Genomic DNA, 19,675 nt, shown 5'->3' with positions numbered 1-19,675 from the left:
AGCATTGGAGGTTTCATGAGATCCACCATTTGCATTTGCGCATGTGCTATGCGAGCATTCATGTCCCCAATAAGCATAATCATCCCTTCTTGTGCATAGGCATGGATATCGGCATACAGATCCTCGAAAGGGTAATTCTTCTCTACATTGAAGGCACCATAGAATGGTGACTCTCTATGGGAGATGTAGTACCCGGCAATGAACATAGGTTTAGGTTTTGCGTCAAACTTGATCCATATGTACCGGTTATGAGCATCTGTCTTGCAAATTGTGATCATTTTTCTGAGTTCCTCTCGGTATATCACCGCGACTACTCCTTGTCCCCTCATTTTTGTACATGGCATCTGTAGGGAGTGTGTGACATATCCTTCAATGTGTGGTATTCTACATGCATCCTGTTCCCTTGTTTCCAATAAAAAGAGAATGTCGGCTTGTGGTAGGACTTCCATTAATCCTTCTCCTTTATGCCACGGGAAGCCTCTGCAATTCCAACTTGTCACGTGTAGTTCCGTGAACCCATGGGTCTCGCATTGTCATTTTGTTTCCTCTTTTGCTTCCCCTTTCGTGTCCGCTTGGGCTGTTTTTTTGTCCATGCGAGCTTCGTATGCTTCACGTTTGGTCTTTTGTTGGTTCGGCGTTCGATCTTCACTGATATATAGTGAGCTATCCTTTAAGTAGATGCGGGCGTTTTCGAGGATAATAGCCCTCTTGAGGGCATCCAGAAGTGTGCATACGATTGCCCGATTTGCTTCGGGTTTCTTCTTGCCTACTCGATGTGCACCATATACCACCACATCATGCATTCCGAAGTTAGCGGAGAGAGAGAGAGAGAGAGAGAGAGAGAGAGAGAGAGAGAGAGAGAGGGGGGGGGTCCAACCAAGCACATGTAAGGTGCAGTGGAATGTATGTTTGAACTTTGCTCAAGATGAGTGCTCCGAACTATGCTCAAGGTTCCTTTTATTCTTGGGGAAGGGAGAGCCTTCCGTTCTTAATGAGAGAGTGCAATGATCACTAACAAAGTGAATGGACATTGTGCGTGCAAGTGTATGAGATTGAGAGATAGAGAAGAGAATACGACACCAGAGACGTAAAACCCTCTTCGAAGGCCCCACTCTCTATGGCGAGAGGGGTCTACTTATGATTGCACAAATCTCTACAATGCTTGGACTTGCCGACGATGTCGACGACGATGAGGACATAGACGAGACGGGCTGAAATCTAGAAATGCTAATGGCTGAAATCTGCAAATCTTTATCTGCTGAATTCTAACTCTATGTCGGTGACGATGTCGATGACGATGATGCGACGACGACCCGCTGAAAACGCAAATGCTGAAATCTGCGTTTTCCGGGATGAAACTGTAAACCTTGCGAAAACTGACCGTGCGGCGTGGAACTGTTGCGGGAAGGTGAGATCTGCGAGGTTCGGGACTTCTTCTGCGATGTCTAAAGGCTGAAAACTGAAAACGCTGATGCTTCTTGGTGTTCCATCGCGGTGAATCTGCAAAACGCCGGGGCTGATCTGCAAACCAAAAATGCTAGGGCTGAATATTGTTCTGCTGTCGCCGGATGTCCTGCAAATGCAAAACGCTAGGCTGATCTCCTGTGTCGTGATGATGCCGGGCTGATCTGCTGTGCACAAACCGCCAAGGCTGGGCTTGTAGATGAAAAACGCTAGGGTTGTCTTGCTGCTACAGAAAACGCTAGGCTCTTGGGTTCTGCTAAGAAGTTGCATGTTGAGCGAGTGCTCCTGCTGCCTCTTCTGCAGAAAGTGCTAACTCTGGTTTGCTTATATATTAACTTAGCAAAATTGCCCTACCTACTTTCCAACAAAAGTCACTTAAATTAATAAGTGAAAAATGTCAAAAATAGGGAAAATAGGCCTATGCACTGTACATTCTATTAATGGGATCTAACTGGAATCTGATGGTCATGTTATGTGCAACCAAAGGATATGCATCTAATCTAAGTGTCTGGACATGCACGGTCTGCGAACAGACTCACAAAAGTGCCAGATCACTTCCTATTCTAGACTGAATGGACTGACTGAACCCTTGTCGTGCTGTAGCTTGTCCACGGACACATAGGGTTGGATGTGTCACGTGACAGCACAGCTCGACTAGCACAGACATCTACGCATACCCCATACACTTTTACTTCGGAGACTAATTCTGTCTATTTAGATGGTATCTACAGATAGTTATGCATAGAGGATCCGGGGAGACCTATAGGGGAGATCACTTATATATTGACAAAGACACTACAGGATGCAGCAGTAGAGGCATACCCACACACTGACCCTGGGCAGCAACGACGTTCTGGAGCATACCTCAGAATAGCTGGTATGATGAGGAGTGTGGCGAGACCAGAGCCCAACTTCAGAGGGAGGTACTTCTAGGAGTCATTACTCAAAGGCAGTCACAAATTGATTCTTGGCGTTTGGTATGACGGAAGAAGAGGGTGTTTCTAGCTTGACTAGAGCAGGATTTATATTAGAGCCAGGATTCAAGTGAGGCATGGCGACTCTTCCCCCACCTGTCATCACTTCTACGGAGGTATGGGATCAGTATGCATATCCCTCTACACAGTCTCGAGGCAGCCACCTCTTGCAGATCCGCTAGAGCCATGCCCACGCACAAGTGCTTTCTTTACCACCAAGATGGTAAAGAAACCAGAGTAACAGGGAACGGCCGGAATGGACTCTTGCCGTTCCCGGAACGCATTCCCACCAAAGCCAGGCACCCAAAACAGGAACGGACACGGAACGGTGTTCCGCCCAAATGTGTAACCGGAATGGCCAGTCGGAACGGGGCCGGAATGCTGGACTGTTCGGAACGGCATTTTGAATTTTTTGACCTTTTTTTTGTTTAAAAGAGTTGTTCATGGCAGCATTTTGAACGTTTTGGAAAAGGGGGGGGGGGGGGGGGGGGGGGGTGTTCTTATATAATGGCTCATCCCTCCCTCAAGCCTTCAAGCTCTTAAGACTCAACCTCAAGCCTCGCCGCAACGTCGCTCAAGCCTCAAGCCTCACATGCTCTAGCCTCTCTCGAGTCTCTCCGCATCCCTTGGGCCTCAAACCTTCAAGGCTCAAGCTTGAAGCTTGGAGCTCTCTTTATTCATTCTCCCTCTCTCGAGCCTAGTCTACGGTCTCTTCCGCTCTCTCTTGCCACTTGGGCCTCAAGGCTCAAGAGTCAACTTTCAAGCCCTCAAGCTTCAAGTCTCTCCCTCTTTTGCTCAAACCTCAAGGCTCAAGTTTCAAGCTCCACGCCGCAACCTCCCTCCCTCTCTCTCTCTCTCTCTCTCTCTCTCTCTCTCTCAAGCTCCCTCCCTCTCGAGTGACGAGTCTCATGGCCCAAGCTTCCACATCAAGTGAATGTGTATCCTTGGGCGCGAAGAAGAAGAAGGATGAAGCTTCATGGTGGGACGAAGTGCATTCCCGAGTGTTGGGAAAGGCCGATGGTGCACGTGCATGGAAGTGCAAACTATGTGGCTTTGAACGGCAATCCGGTACAACCAAAGTCCGTACTCACCTCCTTGAGCTAGAGGGACAACAAGTAGCAATATGCAAAGCGGTCAACGAGAAATTGTTGAAGGCATTTGAAGCCAAGGATGCCGCCATCAAAGCCAACAAAGAAGAGAAAGATACGGCGGTTTTTCCCTCTTCTACACCTCCTTCATCAGTTGGTGGTGATAGTTATGCGGCAACGACGGAGATAGTGGCAACATCATTTCAATCGGCATTTTCAATGCCTAATACTACTCTGGTCTCCACTCCCAAATCTCACCAACGCACCCTACATACCACTTGGGATCCATAAAGGAAGAAGGATGTGGATGCAAGTATTGCCCGCTTTTTCTTTCATGATCACATACCCTTTATAAAGGCTCGGCAAGACTTACTATCATTTTCTCACAATCAATCATCTCGATTCTCATTCTCATCTAAATAGTAAATCCTAATAACTCTTGTGAGCATTGTGTAGGTCGGAGTACTTCAAAACCATGTGCACGAGGATTGGAGAGTATGGGGCACGCTATGTGCCACCCTCTTCCGAGGCCCTCTGCACTACTCTACTCGATAGAGAGAAGGCCGTTGTGGAGATGGCAACCCTCAATATGAAGACGCAATGGACGAAGTATGGCGTGACAGTGTGACCCTCATTGCGGATGAATGGAGCGACACTAGGAGGAAGTGCATCCTTGGCATTGTTGCCTATTCCAAAGGGGAGATGTATTTTGCCCACTATCATGACGCCACGGAAACAAGAAAATCACCAGATGTCCTTGCGGGTGAGTGGGCCTCCGTCGTAGAGACCATTGGGTCGGACGTTGTGATAGGTCTAGTCACCAACGGGGAGGCATCAAACAGGACAAACGGAGCTATTTTGGAAGGTGCTTATCCTCACATCACAGTGTCCTTTTGCATGGCATGTTGCCTTAACAACCTCTTGAAGGATTTCGGCAAACTACCTTGGATAGAGCCTCTCATTGCATCCACGTCCAAGGTGGTTTCTTTCATCAACAACCACAACATACTTCGAGCCGAGTTCTTGCAACGGTCGGGGGGCAAAGTGCTTCTAAAGTATTGTCAGACCCGCTTCGCCTACAACTATCTAATGGTAAGCCGCTTTGTAGAGTGTCAAAGTGCAGTGCGGCAGCTCTTCATCAGTACAGAGTTTGTTGAGACTTCCCATGCAAGTACAGTCGCAAGGATCATTTGTACAGGGAAAGTAGCGGATCCTGATTTCTGGGAGTCTCTAAAGACTATTGACAAAATGGTGAAACCAATGATCCACTTGCTTAGAGTGATGGATGGTATGCAACCTTGCATTGGCAAGGTCTATGAAGCAATGGATCACATGGTCGAGGCAATTGCAGATTTTGAGAAGGACCCAGATAGGCTCGAAGAAATCAAAGACCTTTACAATAGCAGGTGGAATGCCTATAGTTCACCTCTTCATGGTGCAGCTTTTGTGTTGGATCCAGAGTTCCAAGGTGCAGGGCATGAGCATGATTCGGAGGTGAACACACATTGGAACACCATCTTGAAGACGCTTCACCCTGATAGTGACTGTAAGCTGCAGCGGAAGTGAATGTTGAACTTTGCTCAAGATAAGTACTCCGAACTGTGCTCAAGGGTTCCTTTTATTTACGGAAGGAAGAGCCTTTCGTTCCTTTAGTGAGAGAGTGCATGTCACGTGACACATCCAACCCTATGTGTCCGTGGACAAGCTACAGCACGACAAGGGTTCAGTCAGTCCAGTCAATCAAGATTTAGAAGTGTTCTGGCACTTTTGTGAGTCTGATCGCAGACCGTGCATGCCAAGGCACTTAGTGTAGATGCATATCCTCTGGTTACACAAAGCATGATCATAAGCATTCCCATCAGAATCCATCAAGGAAATTTTACAGTACATTTAGCCTATTTTAACTATTTTTGATATTTTTCACTTATTATTTTTAAGTGACATTCGTTGGAAAGTAGGTAGGGCAATTTTGCTAAGTTTGTATATAACCAAACTAGAGCTAGCACTAAATGGCAGAAGAGGCAACAGGAGCCAAGCTCAGCAGGCAACTTCTCAGCAAGACCAAGCCTTGGAGTTTCCCTCCAAGCAAAGATCCCCTTGCTTGGCGTTTTGTGCATCAGCAATCATCGCCGTATCTCCCAGCCACTAGCGTTTGCAGCATCAGCCATCGCCAGAAGAAGCAAACAAGCTAGTTGTCACGTGACACATCCAACCCTATGTGTCCGTGGACAAGCTACACCATAACAGGGTTTCCGTCTAATCCAGTCAGTCTAGATAAGAAGTATCTGGCACTTTGTGTGAGTCTATTCGTAGACCGTGCATGCCCAGTCACTTAGCCTCTGGTTGCACACAGCATGATCATCAGTACTCCCATCAGAATCCATTAGAATCAATTAAGGGATTTTTCCAATGCATTTAGCCTATTTTCCCTATTTTTGACATTTTTCACTTATTAATTTAAGTGACTTTCCAACAAAAGTAGGTAGGGCAATTTGGGTAAGAAAATATATAAGCAAACCAAAGCTAGCACTCTTTGGCAGATGAGCAAGGAGCACAACAGGCCTTTGGCAACAGGTACTCCCCTCTCTCAGCAAGAACCTCTCAAGCACCCCATCAGCCCTAGCGTTTTGCTCATCGCCAGCCCCCTTCCTGCTTAACGTTTTAAGCAAGCCTTTGAACCGCCGCATTCCCCCAACACCTAGCGTTTTTCACCATTGCTACAGGCTGCATTTACCAGCGTTTTCAGCCTTCATTCGCAGCAGACCAATCAGCGTTTTCAGCATCAAGTACAGCAGCGTTTTCAGCCATAAACATCTGCAGACATCAGCGTTTGGACAAACCATTTCAGCCTCCCAAAAACGCAACTAAATCTGCGTTTTTCAGCAGTCCAAATCAGCCCCGAAATTTCAGCAGATAGCGTTTTGTGGACAGCAGTTAGAAGGTTGCAGATTTCAGCCCTTAGGTCATTGTCGCCATCCCCGTTCTCGTCGCCGACATAGCCCCAAGTTGCATCAGTTTCCATGCATCATCATTGTACCCGTTTGTGCAATCAACAGTAGACCACTCTCGCCAACGAGAGTGGGGCCTTCGGAGGAGGGTTTTACGTCTCTGGTGTCGTATCTCTCTTCTCTCTATCTCTCAGTCTCATACACTTGCACGCACAGTGTCCACTCACTTTGTTCGTGATCATAACACTCTCCATTAAGAACGGAAGGCTCTCCCTTCCATAAGAACTAAAAGGAACCTTAAGCAAATATGGATCACTCATCTTGAGAAAGAACAACATTCATTCCGCTACACCTTACATTGGTATCAGAGCTTTGGCAGTGTTCTGTATCACTCAAGGAAAGAACCACAAGAATCACAAGATTTTTTTTTTTGCTTGTTGCGGTCGCACGAACCCAAGTTCGCTTGGGCGTGTCGATTCCTAATCGTGTTTTTGAAGAGTGACAGGAATCCCAGGAAAGAAGGGCTTGTCCAGCCTCCCCTTGTGTCTCTTTTCACTCATTGAGAGCTGTGCACTTAGCGGCCGGCCAATCGACGTGAGGTGGAAAAAAGCAACGAGCGCAAGGTCGCCAAGGGGTGCGCCCGCGGAAAGGAGTAGAACTCGGGTGAAGAGAAGATCCTTCTCAAACACGGTTTGCAAGCGAAAGAAAACCTCAAGACCCTCAAGAACCCAAGTTCCATGTGGACTTAAGAACCAAAGATCATAGTGCATGGTCGTCACCCGAAGCGGAATGGATACTTCGCATACAGGTGATGAGCATGAGAGAGGCGACGAAGAATTTTCCCCACCAGGAGATTTTTTCGACCCTCCCCCTTCGCCATCTACGCCACCAAGTATACCAAACCCTATGGAAGCAATGGTCAAGCAGATGATGGACATGATGGCCAAACAAGAAGCAAATCGCCTTGCTTTAGAACGCGAGTGCGACGAACGAAAAGAAAGAAAAGAACAAAGAAAGGAGGAAGCGGCAGCGCGAAGCGCGGCCTTGGAGGCCGAGCGTGCAGCTCAAAGCGCGGCCTTGGAGATCGAGCGTGAGGCTCAATGAGACCTACGCACTCAAGAATTGATTCGACGAGTACTTGCCTCGAAATCCGAACCAGCCAAAGATCGTGGGAGTTCCTCAAGTGGCACAAGCCACGATGCGGATTCCAACCATCCAGTCACAGAGAAGTTGACTTTCAGTAAGTATGATGGTAAGATGGATGCTACGGTTATTCATTCTTGGTTGCATCAATTTAATGCTTATTTTGCGACAACTAAGAAGACAGAAAATAGCAAAGTTCTGACGGCAGCTATGTACCTTGTCGGTGATGCCATTAATTGGTACCACGCATGGCAAGAGGCACAGTTAGCCGCGCACCTAGAGGAAGCCGACGAACTCACGCCCCTTTCCTTCAATTGGGCTGATTTCCAAGACAAGCTCAAGGCGCGGTTTATGCCACCTCAGTACCTCGCACGATTGAAGGACGATTGGTGCTCTCTCGAGCAAAATGGTATGCCGGTTATGTCTTTTTCTAATCGTGTTTTGCAGCTAGGTACCCAATTACGCAAGTCGGATGATAAACGCAAAGAGACATTCCTTTATGGAATGGACGAGTATATCAAGTACGATGTTGAGGTGCTCGATCCAATCGATCTCAATAAGGCGGTAGCAATTGCTCTCGCACAGGAGATGAAGCACAACAAGGGAAAGCCTAAGGAGAACAAGACGTCCACAAGTACCTCGCAGACTTCTCAGAACCCTCAAAACGGTAAGAACGGTAAGAATGCTAAGAATGGTAACTCTTCTAACCAATCTTCCAACAGTCTCTCAGAAAAGAATTCTTCCAATGAATCTAAGGGTAAGGCTAACACAATTGCTAAACCTAAGCTTACTCCATATGAAAAGGTAGCACAAGGAATTGTAGGAGGATACATCACGTCAGAAGAGCAAAGCACTCATTCTAAGGAAGGTCATTGTTTTCATTGTCACATTAAGGGTCACATAAAAAGAACATATCCTAAGCTTGAATCGAATGAATCTAAAGCATCCACAGAACCCACTTCCTCTGTCAATGCAATTAATGATAACACGAGTGTGCCCGAAGTTTCTCATGACCCTCCCATTGATGATTCTCTCATTAAATGTTATGGTCGTGTGACGGGGCAGCGTTTTGTCATATTGTTTGACCCAAGTAGTATGCATGATGTGATCAGTCCCTCTCTTGTTGAGAGAGCCCGCCTAGCAGTTAGTCAGAGATCTCCTATCGAGGCCTCTGGCTTTGTTCCCGGTATGGACGCTCTCATCACGGAGGAGTGCCTTGATGTGTTGTTTGCAATTCAAAAAGCTACCTTCACTAGAAGATTTGTTGTCTCTCCTCGTTCAAGATGTGATATGATTTTGGACATTCGATGGTTTTGTGATGCTAACCCTCTCATTGATTGGGAGGCTAACACTTTCACTCTCAATGCCAAAAGTGATTCTCCCATTGTCATTCATGGAGAGGACATTGTTCATTCTCCATCTCTCATTGCTAATATGCAGGACAAGATTGCACGGATTCATGAGAAGGAAACTCTCTCAGTCTCTTTTTCTCCAAAGCATGACACACAGGATTTGCATGATTGTGAGCAGCATGATGATTTGATTGACAATGATCAGCATGATGATTTGGATGATAAAGACAAGCATGATGATTTGCATGATCAAGATGTGATTTCTGACAAGTATGATAATTTGCATGATCAAGATGTGATTTCTCACAAGCATGATGAGTTGCATAAAGAAGCTGTGATTGTTCACAAGGATGATGTGTTAGTTGATGCTTTTTCTAGCGAAGCTAACCTCGTTGTAGATTCGATCAATCACGAAGGATCAAACTTGGCTCTCGAGCCTAGGTCCACAGAACCCTCACAGGAAGTATTATGTGTTTGCATGATTAGTACGTACGCATTGTTCAAGTGTTTCATTCGTGACCGTTTCCTGTATTTTAGTCAGCATCTTTATGTGATCCCTTTTCCTAGGCATGACATATTGTATGTTGACCACGTTTCTCTCATGGATGAGCACGAATGTATGCGGATTTTTCATGATAAGCTGAAATGTATGTATGTAAGGAAGTTTGGCATGACACATTTGTAGAACGAGCACATGAAAGTATGAGCACCAAGCATAGGCATTTCCATTGTGAATTGCCACAGTTGATTGCTCTGATACCAATGTAAGGTGCAGCGGAATGAATGTTGTTCTTTCTCAAGATGATTGATCCATATTTGCTCAAGGTTCCTTTTAGTTCTTATGGAAGGGAGAGCCTTCCGTTCTTAATGGAGAGTGCACGAACAAAGTGAGTGAACACTGTGCGTGCATGTGTATGAGACTGAGAGATAGAGAGAAGAGAGATACGACACTAGAGACGTAAAACCCTCCTCCGAAGGCCCCACTCTCATCGGCGAGAGTGGTCTACTGTTGATTGCACAAACGGGTACAATGATGATACATGGAAACTGATGCAACTTGGGGCTATGTTGGTGACGACGACGGGGATGGCGACAATGACCTAAGGGCTGAAATCTGCAACCTTCTAACTGCTGTCCACAAAACGCTATCTGCTGAATTTTCGGGGCTGATTTGGACTGCTGAAAAACGCAGATTTGGCTGCATTTTTGGGAGGCTGAAATGGTTTGTCAAAACGCTGATGTCTGCAGATGTTTATGGCTGAAAACGCTGCTGTACTTGATGCTGAAAACGCAGATTGGGCTGCTGCGAATGAAGGCTGAAAACACTGGTAAATGCAGCCTGTAGCGATGGTGAAAAACGCTAGGTGTTGGGGGAATGTGGCGGTCCAGAGGCTTGCTAAAAACGCCAAGCAGGAAGGGGGCTGGCGATGAGCAAAACGCTAGGGCTGATGGGGTGCTTGAAGGGTTCTTGCTCAGAGAGAGGGAGTACCTGCTGCCAAAGGCCTGTTGTGTTCCTTGCTCATCTGCCAAAGAGTGCTAGCTTTGGTTTGCTTATATATTTTCTTACCCAAATTGCCCTACCTACTTTTGTTGGAAAGTCACTTAAATTAATAAGTCAAAAATGTCAAAAATAGGAAAAATAGGCTAAATGCACTGGAAAAATCCCCTAGCTGATTCTAATGGATTCTGATGGGAATACTAATGATCATGATGTGTGCAACCAGAGGATATGCATCTATGCTAAGTGACTGGGCATGCACAGTCTACGAATAGACTCACAAAAAGTGCCAGATCACTTCTAATCTAGACTGACTGGACTAGACAAAAACCCTGTTATGGTGTAGCTTGTCCACGGACACATGGGGTTGGCTGTCACGTGACATCCCCTTCTTTTTAAAGTGAGGTACTGGTACCGAGCTGCATGGCTTCCTTGTAGTCTGCCAACAACTCTGGATAATCCTTGAAGAACTCTTCGTCTACCCACACCGCTTCATGGGTTCCTCGATCCTTGAACTTCAAAAAATATTGTCGCACTTGCTTCTTCGAACCATGTCGAAACCGATGCAACAACACTTGCTCCGGCTCCATGACTTCAGCTTCATCGATAATCTCCGGTTCTTCTTCTTTCGAAATGTCCTTTGGAGGTGTTCCCTGAAACACTTTCAACCAAGAAACATGGAAAACTTTGTGCATTGACCATGAGTTAGGCAACTGCAATTTCATTGAAACCTCATTTATCTTTTTAATGACTGGAAATGGACCATACATACGAAAAGACAACTTTGGACACTTCTTTCCAACTTGCTTAAGACGTTGCTTCATGATTATTAAATACACCTAATCTCCTTCCTTGATCGAAGCATCCTGACAATGCTTATTAGCCTGCCGTGAATAAGATTCCTGAGCCTTGCTTAGCCGAAGCTTCACACTCTCAGAAATATCATCCAATGACTGACATTCAACATTGGCATCAGACATTTGACTGACCGAGCGAGTCAAAAGTGACTGGAACAGACGGCCAAAAGCTGCCTCATATGAAGTTCGACCAATAGCAAAAGAAAAAGAGTCATTCAAAATAGCATGTACCAATTGAAGATAGAGCTCCCACTGAGACTGTTGATCATGCACATATAACTTTAAAACATCAAAAGCCAACTGATTGTAAATTTCTGTTTGCCCATCATACTGTGGATGAAAAGCCGATGAAAAATTCAACTTAGTGCCAAAATTTTCAAAGAGTGCACGCCAAAAATTGGACGTGAACTTAACATCCCTATCTGAAATGACTTTGGCAAACCACAGAGGGGATACCAATGCTTAATGAACAATCGTGCTACATCTTGTGCCCCCGAGGAGCTTTTACTTTTTGACATATAATGCACTGTGTGACATAACGAAACACATCTTTTCGCATTTTAGGCCAATAAAAAAAACGTTCAATTTTTTCCAATGTGGTGTTCATTCCCCTGTGCCCACCCGTGAGAGAATCATGTGCATCATGCAATATGGTTGGCCTAAGAGAGGGCAACACACATAAACGTTGAACCCTTTTACTATGCATGACATATTGTACGTTGAGCACGTTTCACTCATGAATGAGCACGAATGTATGCGGATTTTTCATGAAAAGCTAAAAAGTATGCTTTCAAGGAAGTCACATTCCATGTCTCTTCCTCGACATGACACACTTGTAGAAAGAGCACATGAAAGTATGAGCACCAAGCATGGGCATTTCCGTTGTGAATTGCCACAGCTGATTGGTTTAGATCAGAAGAGAAAGATTCGATCTCATTGTTTGCGTATGTGTGGTGAACGGTTTGGCACTCCGTCTATTTGTTCATCTCTATTGCAAGCACAGTCTTTTAGGGAGACGAGATTTTTTCCAGTCACTTTACATGGAATAGGTATGTTCATGTTTTTGTGTTGGAAATGGTTTCAGGAATTTTCAGCCATGGAGATTCTTGAAGAAGAAAGAAGAATGACTCTCGACAAAGTTGAAGCATTGAAGGAGCCACAGAAGACTTTGTGTCGCTTTCGGCGCGGCCCAAAGAAGCAAGCGTTGCAGACCTTTTTGAAGTTCAAGTACCGCACGACCCACACATCAGAGTGGGCCAGCGAAGAGCCCTTCCAAGATTCCGGATGCTATTGACGATCTCCCTCGACGCCATACAGTTTGGTATCAATACCTCACTTTGAAAAGGAGGGGATGTCACGTGACACATCCAACCCTATGTGTCCGTGGACAAGCTACAGCACTACAAGGGTTCAGTCAGTCCAGTCGGTCAAGATTTAGAAGTGTTCTAGCACTTTTGTGAGTCTGTTCGCAGATCGTGCATGCCCAGACACTTAGTGTAGATGCATATCCTCTGTTTGCACACAACATGATCATAAGCATTCCCATCAGAATCCATCAAATTCCATCAAGGGAATTTTCCAGTGCATTTAGTCTATTTTACCTATTTTTTATATTTTTCTCTTATTATTTTTAAGTGACTTTCGTTGGAAAGTAGGTAGGGCAATTTTGCTAAGTTTGTATATAAGCAAACTAGAGCTAGCACTAAATGGGAGAAGAGGCAACAGGAGCCAAGCTCAGCAGGGAACTTCTCAACAAAACCAAGCCTTGGTGTTTCCCTCCAAGCAAAGATCCCCTTGCCTGGCGTTTTGTGCATCAGCAGTCATCGCCATATCTCCCAACCACTAGCGTTTTGCATCATCAGCTATCGCCAGAAGAAGCAGACAACCTAGCGTTTTTGACATCAGCAGCCCTAGCGTTTTTGAAGATATCCGCATTTGCAGATTTCAGCCTTCGTCGATTTTCAGCAATAGAAGAGTAGCAGATTCGGCCCATAAAGAAGTAGCAGATTCAGCCCGGAAAGACTGTCAGTTTTCAACCCTTAAGAACCTCAATTTTCAGCCCTAAACCTGCAGATTTTCAGCGTCAAAGACCCACCAAAAAAAGCCCCCAAAATCAATGTTTTTCGACTACACGTAGATTTCAGCCCATAGCGTTTTTGGACAGCAATAGAAAGATTGCAGATTTCAACCCTTAGGTTGATTTTGTCATCACCGTCGTCATCGTCAACATAGCCTAGACTTGCATCAGTCTCACGCATTCCATTTGTACCAGATTGTGCAATCATAGATAGACCACTCTCGCCGACGAGAGTGGGGCCTTCGGAGGAGGGTTTTACAGCGTCTCTGGTGTCGTATCTCTCTTCTCTCTCTATCTCTCAGTCTCTTACACTTGCACACACAGTGTCCATTCACTTTGTTGTGATCATAGCATTCTCTCATTAGAACAGAAGGCTGTAACTTCCATAAGAACAAAAGGAACCTTGAGCACAGTTCGGAGCACTCATCTTGAGCAAAGCGCAAACATTCATTCCGATGCACCTTACAGTGCAATTGATCACAAAAAAGTGGGTAAACACTGTGCATGAAAGTACTCAGACTAAGAGATAGAGAGAGAAGAATACGACACCAGAAAGTTGTCAAACCCTCCTCCAAAGGCCCCTCTCTTGATGGCGAGAGAAGTCTATGCTATTGATTGCACAAATCTCATACAAGGTGCTGATGCAAGTTCTTGATGCTATGATGCAATGAGGTTCTAGGTCGGAGACAACGACGACGACGAGGGCGGCGGCGACGAGGACAACGGCTGGCTGAAAATGCTAACTTCAAGGCTGAAAAACGTTGTTTCTTCTGCTGAAAAAAACGCTGGTTTGTCTACTGAAAATGTTGGACAGCAGGGGCTGAAAGCGCTGTTTTTGACCTGCTGAAAACGCTGGATTGTCCTTCTACAAAACACTGATGTGGCTGGACAGAAAACAATGAGTCGACTGGACAGAAAATGCTGATGCTTGCTTGTTGAAAACGCTATCTACTGCAGGCTGAAAACCTGTGTTGGATCTACTGAAAAACACTGATGTAAAGCTGTTGAAAAACGCCAGTGTTTGTGGAGATTCTTGCTTGAGAAGGGAGGTTAGAGAGCCTGCTGCAAGAGGTTGCCTGTGCTCTTCTTTCTTCTTCTATCTCTACTGAGTGACTACCAATTTCCTTATATATTAACTTAGCAAATTTGCTCTACCCAGTTTCCCAACAAAGTCACTTAATAATAATGAGTGAAAAATGGAGAAAATAGAAAAAAGTATATATATGTGCACTGTAAAATGCTCCTGATGGATGGATTCTGATGGTAATGCTGATGATCGTTGTGTGCAACCAGAGAAAATGCAACTGCTCTAAGTGTCTGGACATGCACGGCCTGCGCACAGGCTCACAAAGGTGACAGAACACTTCCTAAGACGACATGAAACCTGGACTTGAAGTAGCTTGTCCACATGCACATAGGGTTAGATGTGCACGTAACATCCCCTTCTTTTTAAAGTGAGGTATTGGTACCGAGCTGCATGGCTTCCTTGTAGTCTACCAACAACTCTGGGTAATCTTTGGAAAACTCTTCGTCGATCCACACTACTTCGTAGATTCCTCGATCCTTGAACTTAAAGTACTCTCACTTGTTTCTTTGAACCATGGCGAAACCAATGCAACAACACTTGCTTCGGCTCCATGACTTCTGCTTCACCGTTGATCTCCGGCTCTTCTTCTTTGGAAATGTCCTTCGAAGGTGTTTCCTGAAACACTTTCAACCAAGAAACATGGAAAACGTTGTGCATTGACCATGAGTTAGGCAATTGCAATTTCATCCAAACCTTATTTATCTTTTTAATGGCAGAAAATGGACCATACATTCTGAAAGATAACTTTGGACACTTCTTTCCAACTTAGTTAAGACGTTGCTTCATGATTCTTAAATACACCCAATCCCCTTCCTTGATTGAAACATCCTGATGATGCTTGTTAGCCTGGCGTGAGTAAGACTCCTGAGCCTTGCTAAGCCGAAGCTTCACACTCTCAGAAATTTCATCCAACGACTGACTTTCAGCATTGGCATCAGGCATTTGACTGATCGAGCGAGTCAAAAGTGATCGGAACGAACGGCCAAAAGCTGTTTCTATGTCTTGTAACATGCATATGTGAGCATTTGTGTTGCATTATGATATGTCAACCACTGAATATTCCGAATTGGATGAGATTGCCTGGGTATGTAATTTTACTGCATCAAGACACCCGTGGCAGATCAGTGCGGTTTGGGTGTGATGGCTAATTTTACTACGCCAGAATATCAAGAGTTCCAATCTGGACAAGGAGAAGCCAACTCCTTGATCAAAAGAGCCGAAAGAAGAAGCTAACTCCTTGACAAAAAGAGCAAATTGATTGTCCCTCGGAACGACCCTCGGAAATTTTTGAGCTAACTTGAGTTGTTTTGCAGATATGCTGTAATCGCGGACGATTACTCTCTTTCAAGAAGGGGAGATGTCACAAACTGCTGACGTGTCAAAGCCCTAAAGAATGGAGCCAACTTGCAGATGCCGACCGAGGGGCCTAAACCATAAGAAGAACATGCAAGAGAAGAAGAAGTCCTACCATCTTATGGGGACCCCGTCTGATGGGGCCCAAGTGACATTAAGGATTAAAATAAAGCGAGACCCGCGCACATGCGTAGCACCTAATGACGTGGCAGTTTCCGGATTTTCCGCTGACAGTGCTAACGTGGCAGTTGTACGAAATTCCGTGATTTACGCTGGCAACTTTTTGGCATTACTTTTGGACCAGAAGCTTTTGAGTTTGAAGGCTTTTCATGTAAACTGCTTTTCGTAGGCCAAGGGCCTTTATATATGTGCTAAGGGCTTGGCCTTTAAATATGTGCTAAGGACTCATTCTCTGGCAATGCTTCCTGGAGAATATGCAAAGTCTGGGGTATCGGCTTGTACTGAGTTGATGCAATATAAAGAAATACCGAAAGGGGCGCCAAGGTTTGGGGCCAATACTCTCTGGGGTGGAATTTCACCACTCTGTATTGCGTATTGTCTCTCTCTCTCTCTCAGTTCGGTTGTTATTGAAGTGCTAAAAGTTTGTTCAATCTGTTCTTTCCTATTGGCACGTGGTGTCTGTCTTGTGACAGTGGATAGCTTCTTTAGCTTCCCCTCTCCATTGGCACGTCAGCCTCAATCATCGGAACCCTAAGACGCACTATCATCTGATCCCCTTTTCTTTGGAATCCTTTGATGAATTGCATCTGGTTCCCTTGGTTTGTCGGAACCTTCGAATGTGCTACCATCTGATTCTCCATAATCCTACGATGAGGTGTCATCCGGTTTCCCTGATTCATACTTTTCAATATGGCGGACTCTTGCCTTGTTGAGGTGGGTACTATCTTGTCCATAAAAGAAGTGAATGAGCCGGCATGCGTTCCAAATCGTTCCTTAACATGTTGCATAAGTCTCTGAATAGAGTCAGACTTCTAGTTTAGACAATAGTCTCGAATCTCTTTTAGCAAACCACAGCAAAACTATTGAATCTACTCTTTCAGAGTAATCTTACGAAACGAAGACACTTGCAAATTAGTATCCCAAAACCTCTGGCAGTAGTCATCCAATGTATCTTTCACAATCATTTTCAAGTGATGCCAAGTCGTGATGACATCTGTTGCATATTCATCCGACAACCAAGTTGACGTAAAAATTGTCTTGAATTTTAATCACGTCGCAGGTGCTTCTTTGCGTAACAACAGAATAGACTACCATGTTTACACAATTCCTTTCAAGTAAGAAGCCGCCTTTCGCACCCTCGAATGTTCTGAGAATCGTCCTCCAAAAAGGCGACGTCAAACTGTTATACAAACTCAAGGGCTTGATGGGTGTCCTCGTAGCGTGAAAACGTCTCAAACCTGACGGCCTGACTCTGTTCGTTGAACTACTTGGTTTTCTTGTTGATCTCGTCATTGTCAAAAGAGAACGAGCTCTCCTCCTTTGAACGGCTAGATGGCCTTCCATACCGCTACTAGACTTTGTTTCAAAAATCGACTTCAAAAGAATCTTGTCTTTGGTGCTCAGAAATTGAGGAACCTTCTTAGCATCCTAAAATACTTCAAATGGTGCCTTGCCGTGTGTTATTGTAGGCAAACTCCACCAAGGGCAAATACTTTTTCCATTAAGTTTGTTGATCCAAAATATAAGACTTCAACAAATCCAAAACCATTCAATTGATTATCTCAAATTGCCGATCTGTCTGCAGGTGAAACGAGGACGAGAACTGCAACCGCATGCCAATGTTCTCCCAAACTACCCTCCAAAACAAACTAGTAAACCGGGATCTCAATCCAAAACAATGGACTCAGGCATGCCATGAACCGAAAAATTTGTGAGACAAACAGTTTCGCCAAATGATCGGGCTTAACTATCTTCTTTACTGTAAAGAAGTGAGCCCGCTAACTGAATTTGTTGATGACTATCCAAATGTCATTATGTCCACTTTGTGGCTTGGAAAGGTCAAAAATCCTTGGCAATGCTTTCCCATGGACGGGAGGGTATGGGTAAAGGCTGTAGAAATCCTCGTTTCTTATGCGTGTCAAACTTGGCCTTTTGGCATACTAAGCAACTGCCAACAAATGCATCCACATTCTTTTAAAGCCTCGGCTAGTAAAAGTAACGATCAACACCCTTCAAGGTGGTATCTATGCCACGATGGTCGGAAAAAAAAAGGTGGACAATGGCACTCTGTCAAAACCTTATCATTCAAAGGCTACGTAACACACAACATCGTTTTCCGCATCAAATAGTCGTCCCGTATGGAATAGCTTGCAACGAGCTTCCCATTCTGTATCCGGTGAAAGATTTATATAAAGTCAGGATCAGTGGCGTACTAATGTGCCATATCCTCGAAGCTTCAATGATGTATCGCAGAAATTGACAGAACCAAGGGCTTCCAAGACAATGCATCTGCCACTAAGTTTTTCTGTCCCTGAACATGGACTATCTGGGAGTGAAACTGTGACAAGACGTTAGCCTTCCACATGTGCTTTTTTCCCAAAAGTTGCTTATGCGACAAGAAATAGCGTAAAGACTGTAAAGTCGGCTCTGAGAAAATAGTGTCGCCATTGCGTAAGAGCATGGATAATTGCAAAAAGCTCTTTCTCATAAATCTGAATACTTTGTGAAAAGCACCTCACAAAGATATGCTATAAGGAAGGACTATATCCACACTCTACAAACAAGCTAGCCAACTAGCATGAAGCTGACGGTTTTGCACAGTCTTTCAAGATAAGGTGGCTCGTGACACTACTCACGGGTAAGTTATTGTACTGTCACATTTTAAGTGGTCACCTACCTTTTTTTGAGACTATGCCTCGGTATAGACATGAGGAAGACCAGCTGAGAACCCTAGCTGTCAAAGTATAGTCTGGATCATGATAAGCATAGTGAGCATGGAACTGGGTATGAGCTGGTGTAGTTCACCAGTGTAAACAAATAAGAGTCAGAAAAAGGTCGATACAGCTTACTTAAAAGAAACAAGCACGTACCTCTAAATGGGTGCAAGCTTGATCAAACACTTTCTGGCTGGTGGGCTGAATGGCCACCATGTCGTATGAGCGGAGAACAGGGTTCCCTGCATTAAGTGCTGAAGCTTGAATGGCAGTGTCAACGGTGACCGTGAGACGATCATATTGGTGAAAAGCACGGCTTGCAGGAAGCACTCCGAGGATGTCTCTGTGGAAATGGGCGGATTGAGCGACATCAGGGTGAGCAGAGGCGATAACAGATAGATCGAGGGAGCGGCTCTTTAAAACGTGAGCATCGGACAAGGAGCCCTTTACCACGTGATTGAAGGCCACACCCGAATAACCGAGCTGCAAAGCAGTGGTGATGACAGACACTCGTTCTGCTTGTGACACGCCCTCCGTCGACACGTTCAAATCGAAGAATGCACTCACCTTGCCTCGCTTCTTCCTCTTGCTCTTCGCCATCTCCCCCTCCCTCTCTCTCTCTCCAAACTTCAAACAAGGCTTCGTTCAGACGCGGGCGGAGGACATTTTTGCTTTGTAGTGGGTTTAGGAGCTTAAGCCCTACCCTTAAAACTCCTCATGGCTTGAATTTTAATTCTAAACTATGTTATAACGTTCCCTACTGTGAATTGTACTCCCCATGCATTCTGAATGCACCTCATCTTCCACAGGAAAGACACTTTGGTCTCCCAGCTCCAGACACCTACACACCAACCCAATACACTTTGTCATATTGTGGGTATTGGCAAACAGCCTATGGCAACACTGGGGAAGAGAGCATGGAGCGAAGTGCTTGTAGCAA

The 19,675-nt window shown here is 45.1% G+C and overlaps 1 protein-coding gene across 1 annotated transcript in view; it reads right to left on the bottom strand.

Moving 5' to 3' along the window:
* The window catches only part of GAF1 (Polymerase/histidinol phosphatase-like protein), a 45,271-nt gene extending 25,904 nt beyond the window's left edge, over positions 1 to 19,367 (bottom strand). Inside the window, exon 1 of the mRNA XM_086512981.1 lies at positions 18,892 to 19,367. Coding sequence (XP_086369107.1) covers positions 18,892 to 19,335 — 444 coding nt within the window. The 5' untranslated portion in view covers positions 19,336 to 19,367. The remainder of the gene's footprint in view (positions 1 to 18,891) is intronic.
* Positions 19,368 to 19,675: the final 308 nt, after the last annotated feature.

The sequence above is a fragment of the Adiantum capillus-veneris genome, chromosome 5, assembly GCF_014529385.1.
Source record: "Adiantum capillus-veneris isolate H3 chromosome 5, ASM1452938v2, whole genome shotgun sequence".
Taxonomy (NCBI): domain Eukaryota; kingdom Viridiplantae; phylum Streptophyta; class Polypodiopsida; order Polypodiales; family Pteridaceae; genus Adiantum; species Adiantum capillus-veneris.
Note: the sequence above shows the minus strand (reverse complement) of the source record. Positions and strands in the feature narration are given on the sequence as shown.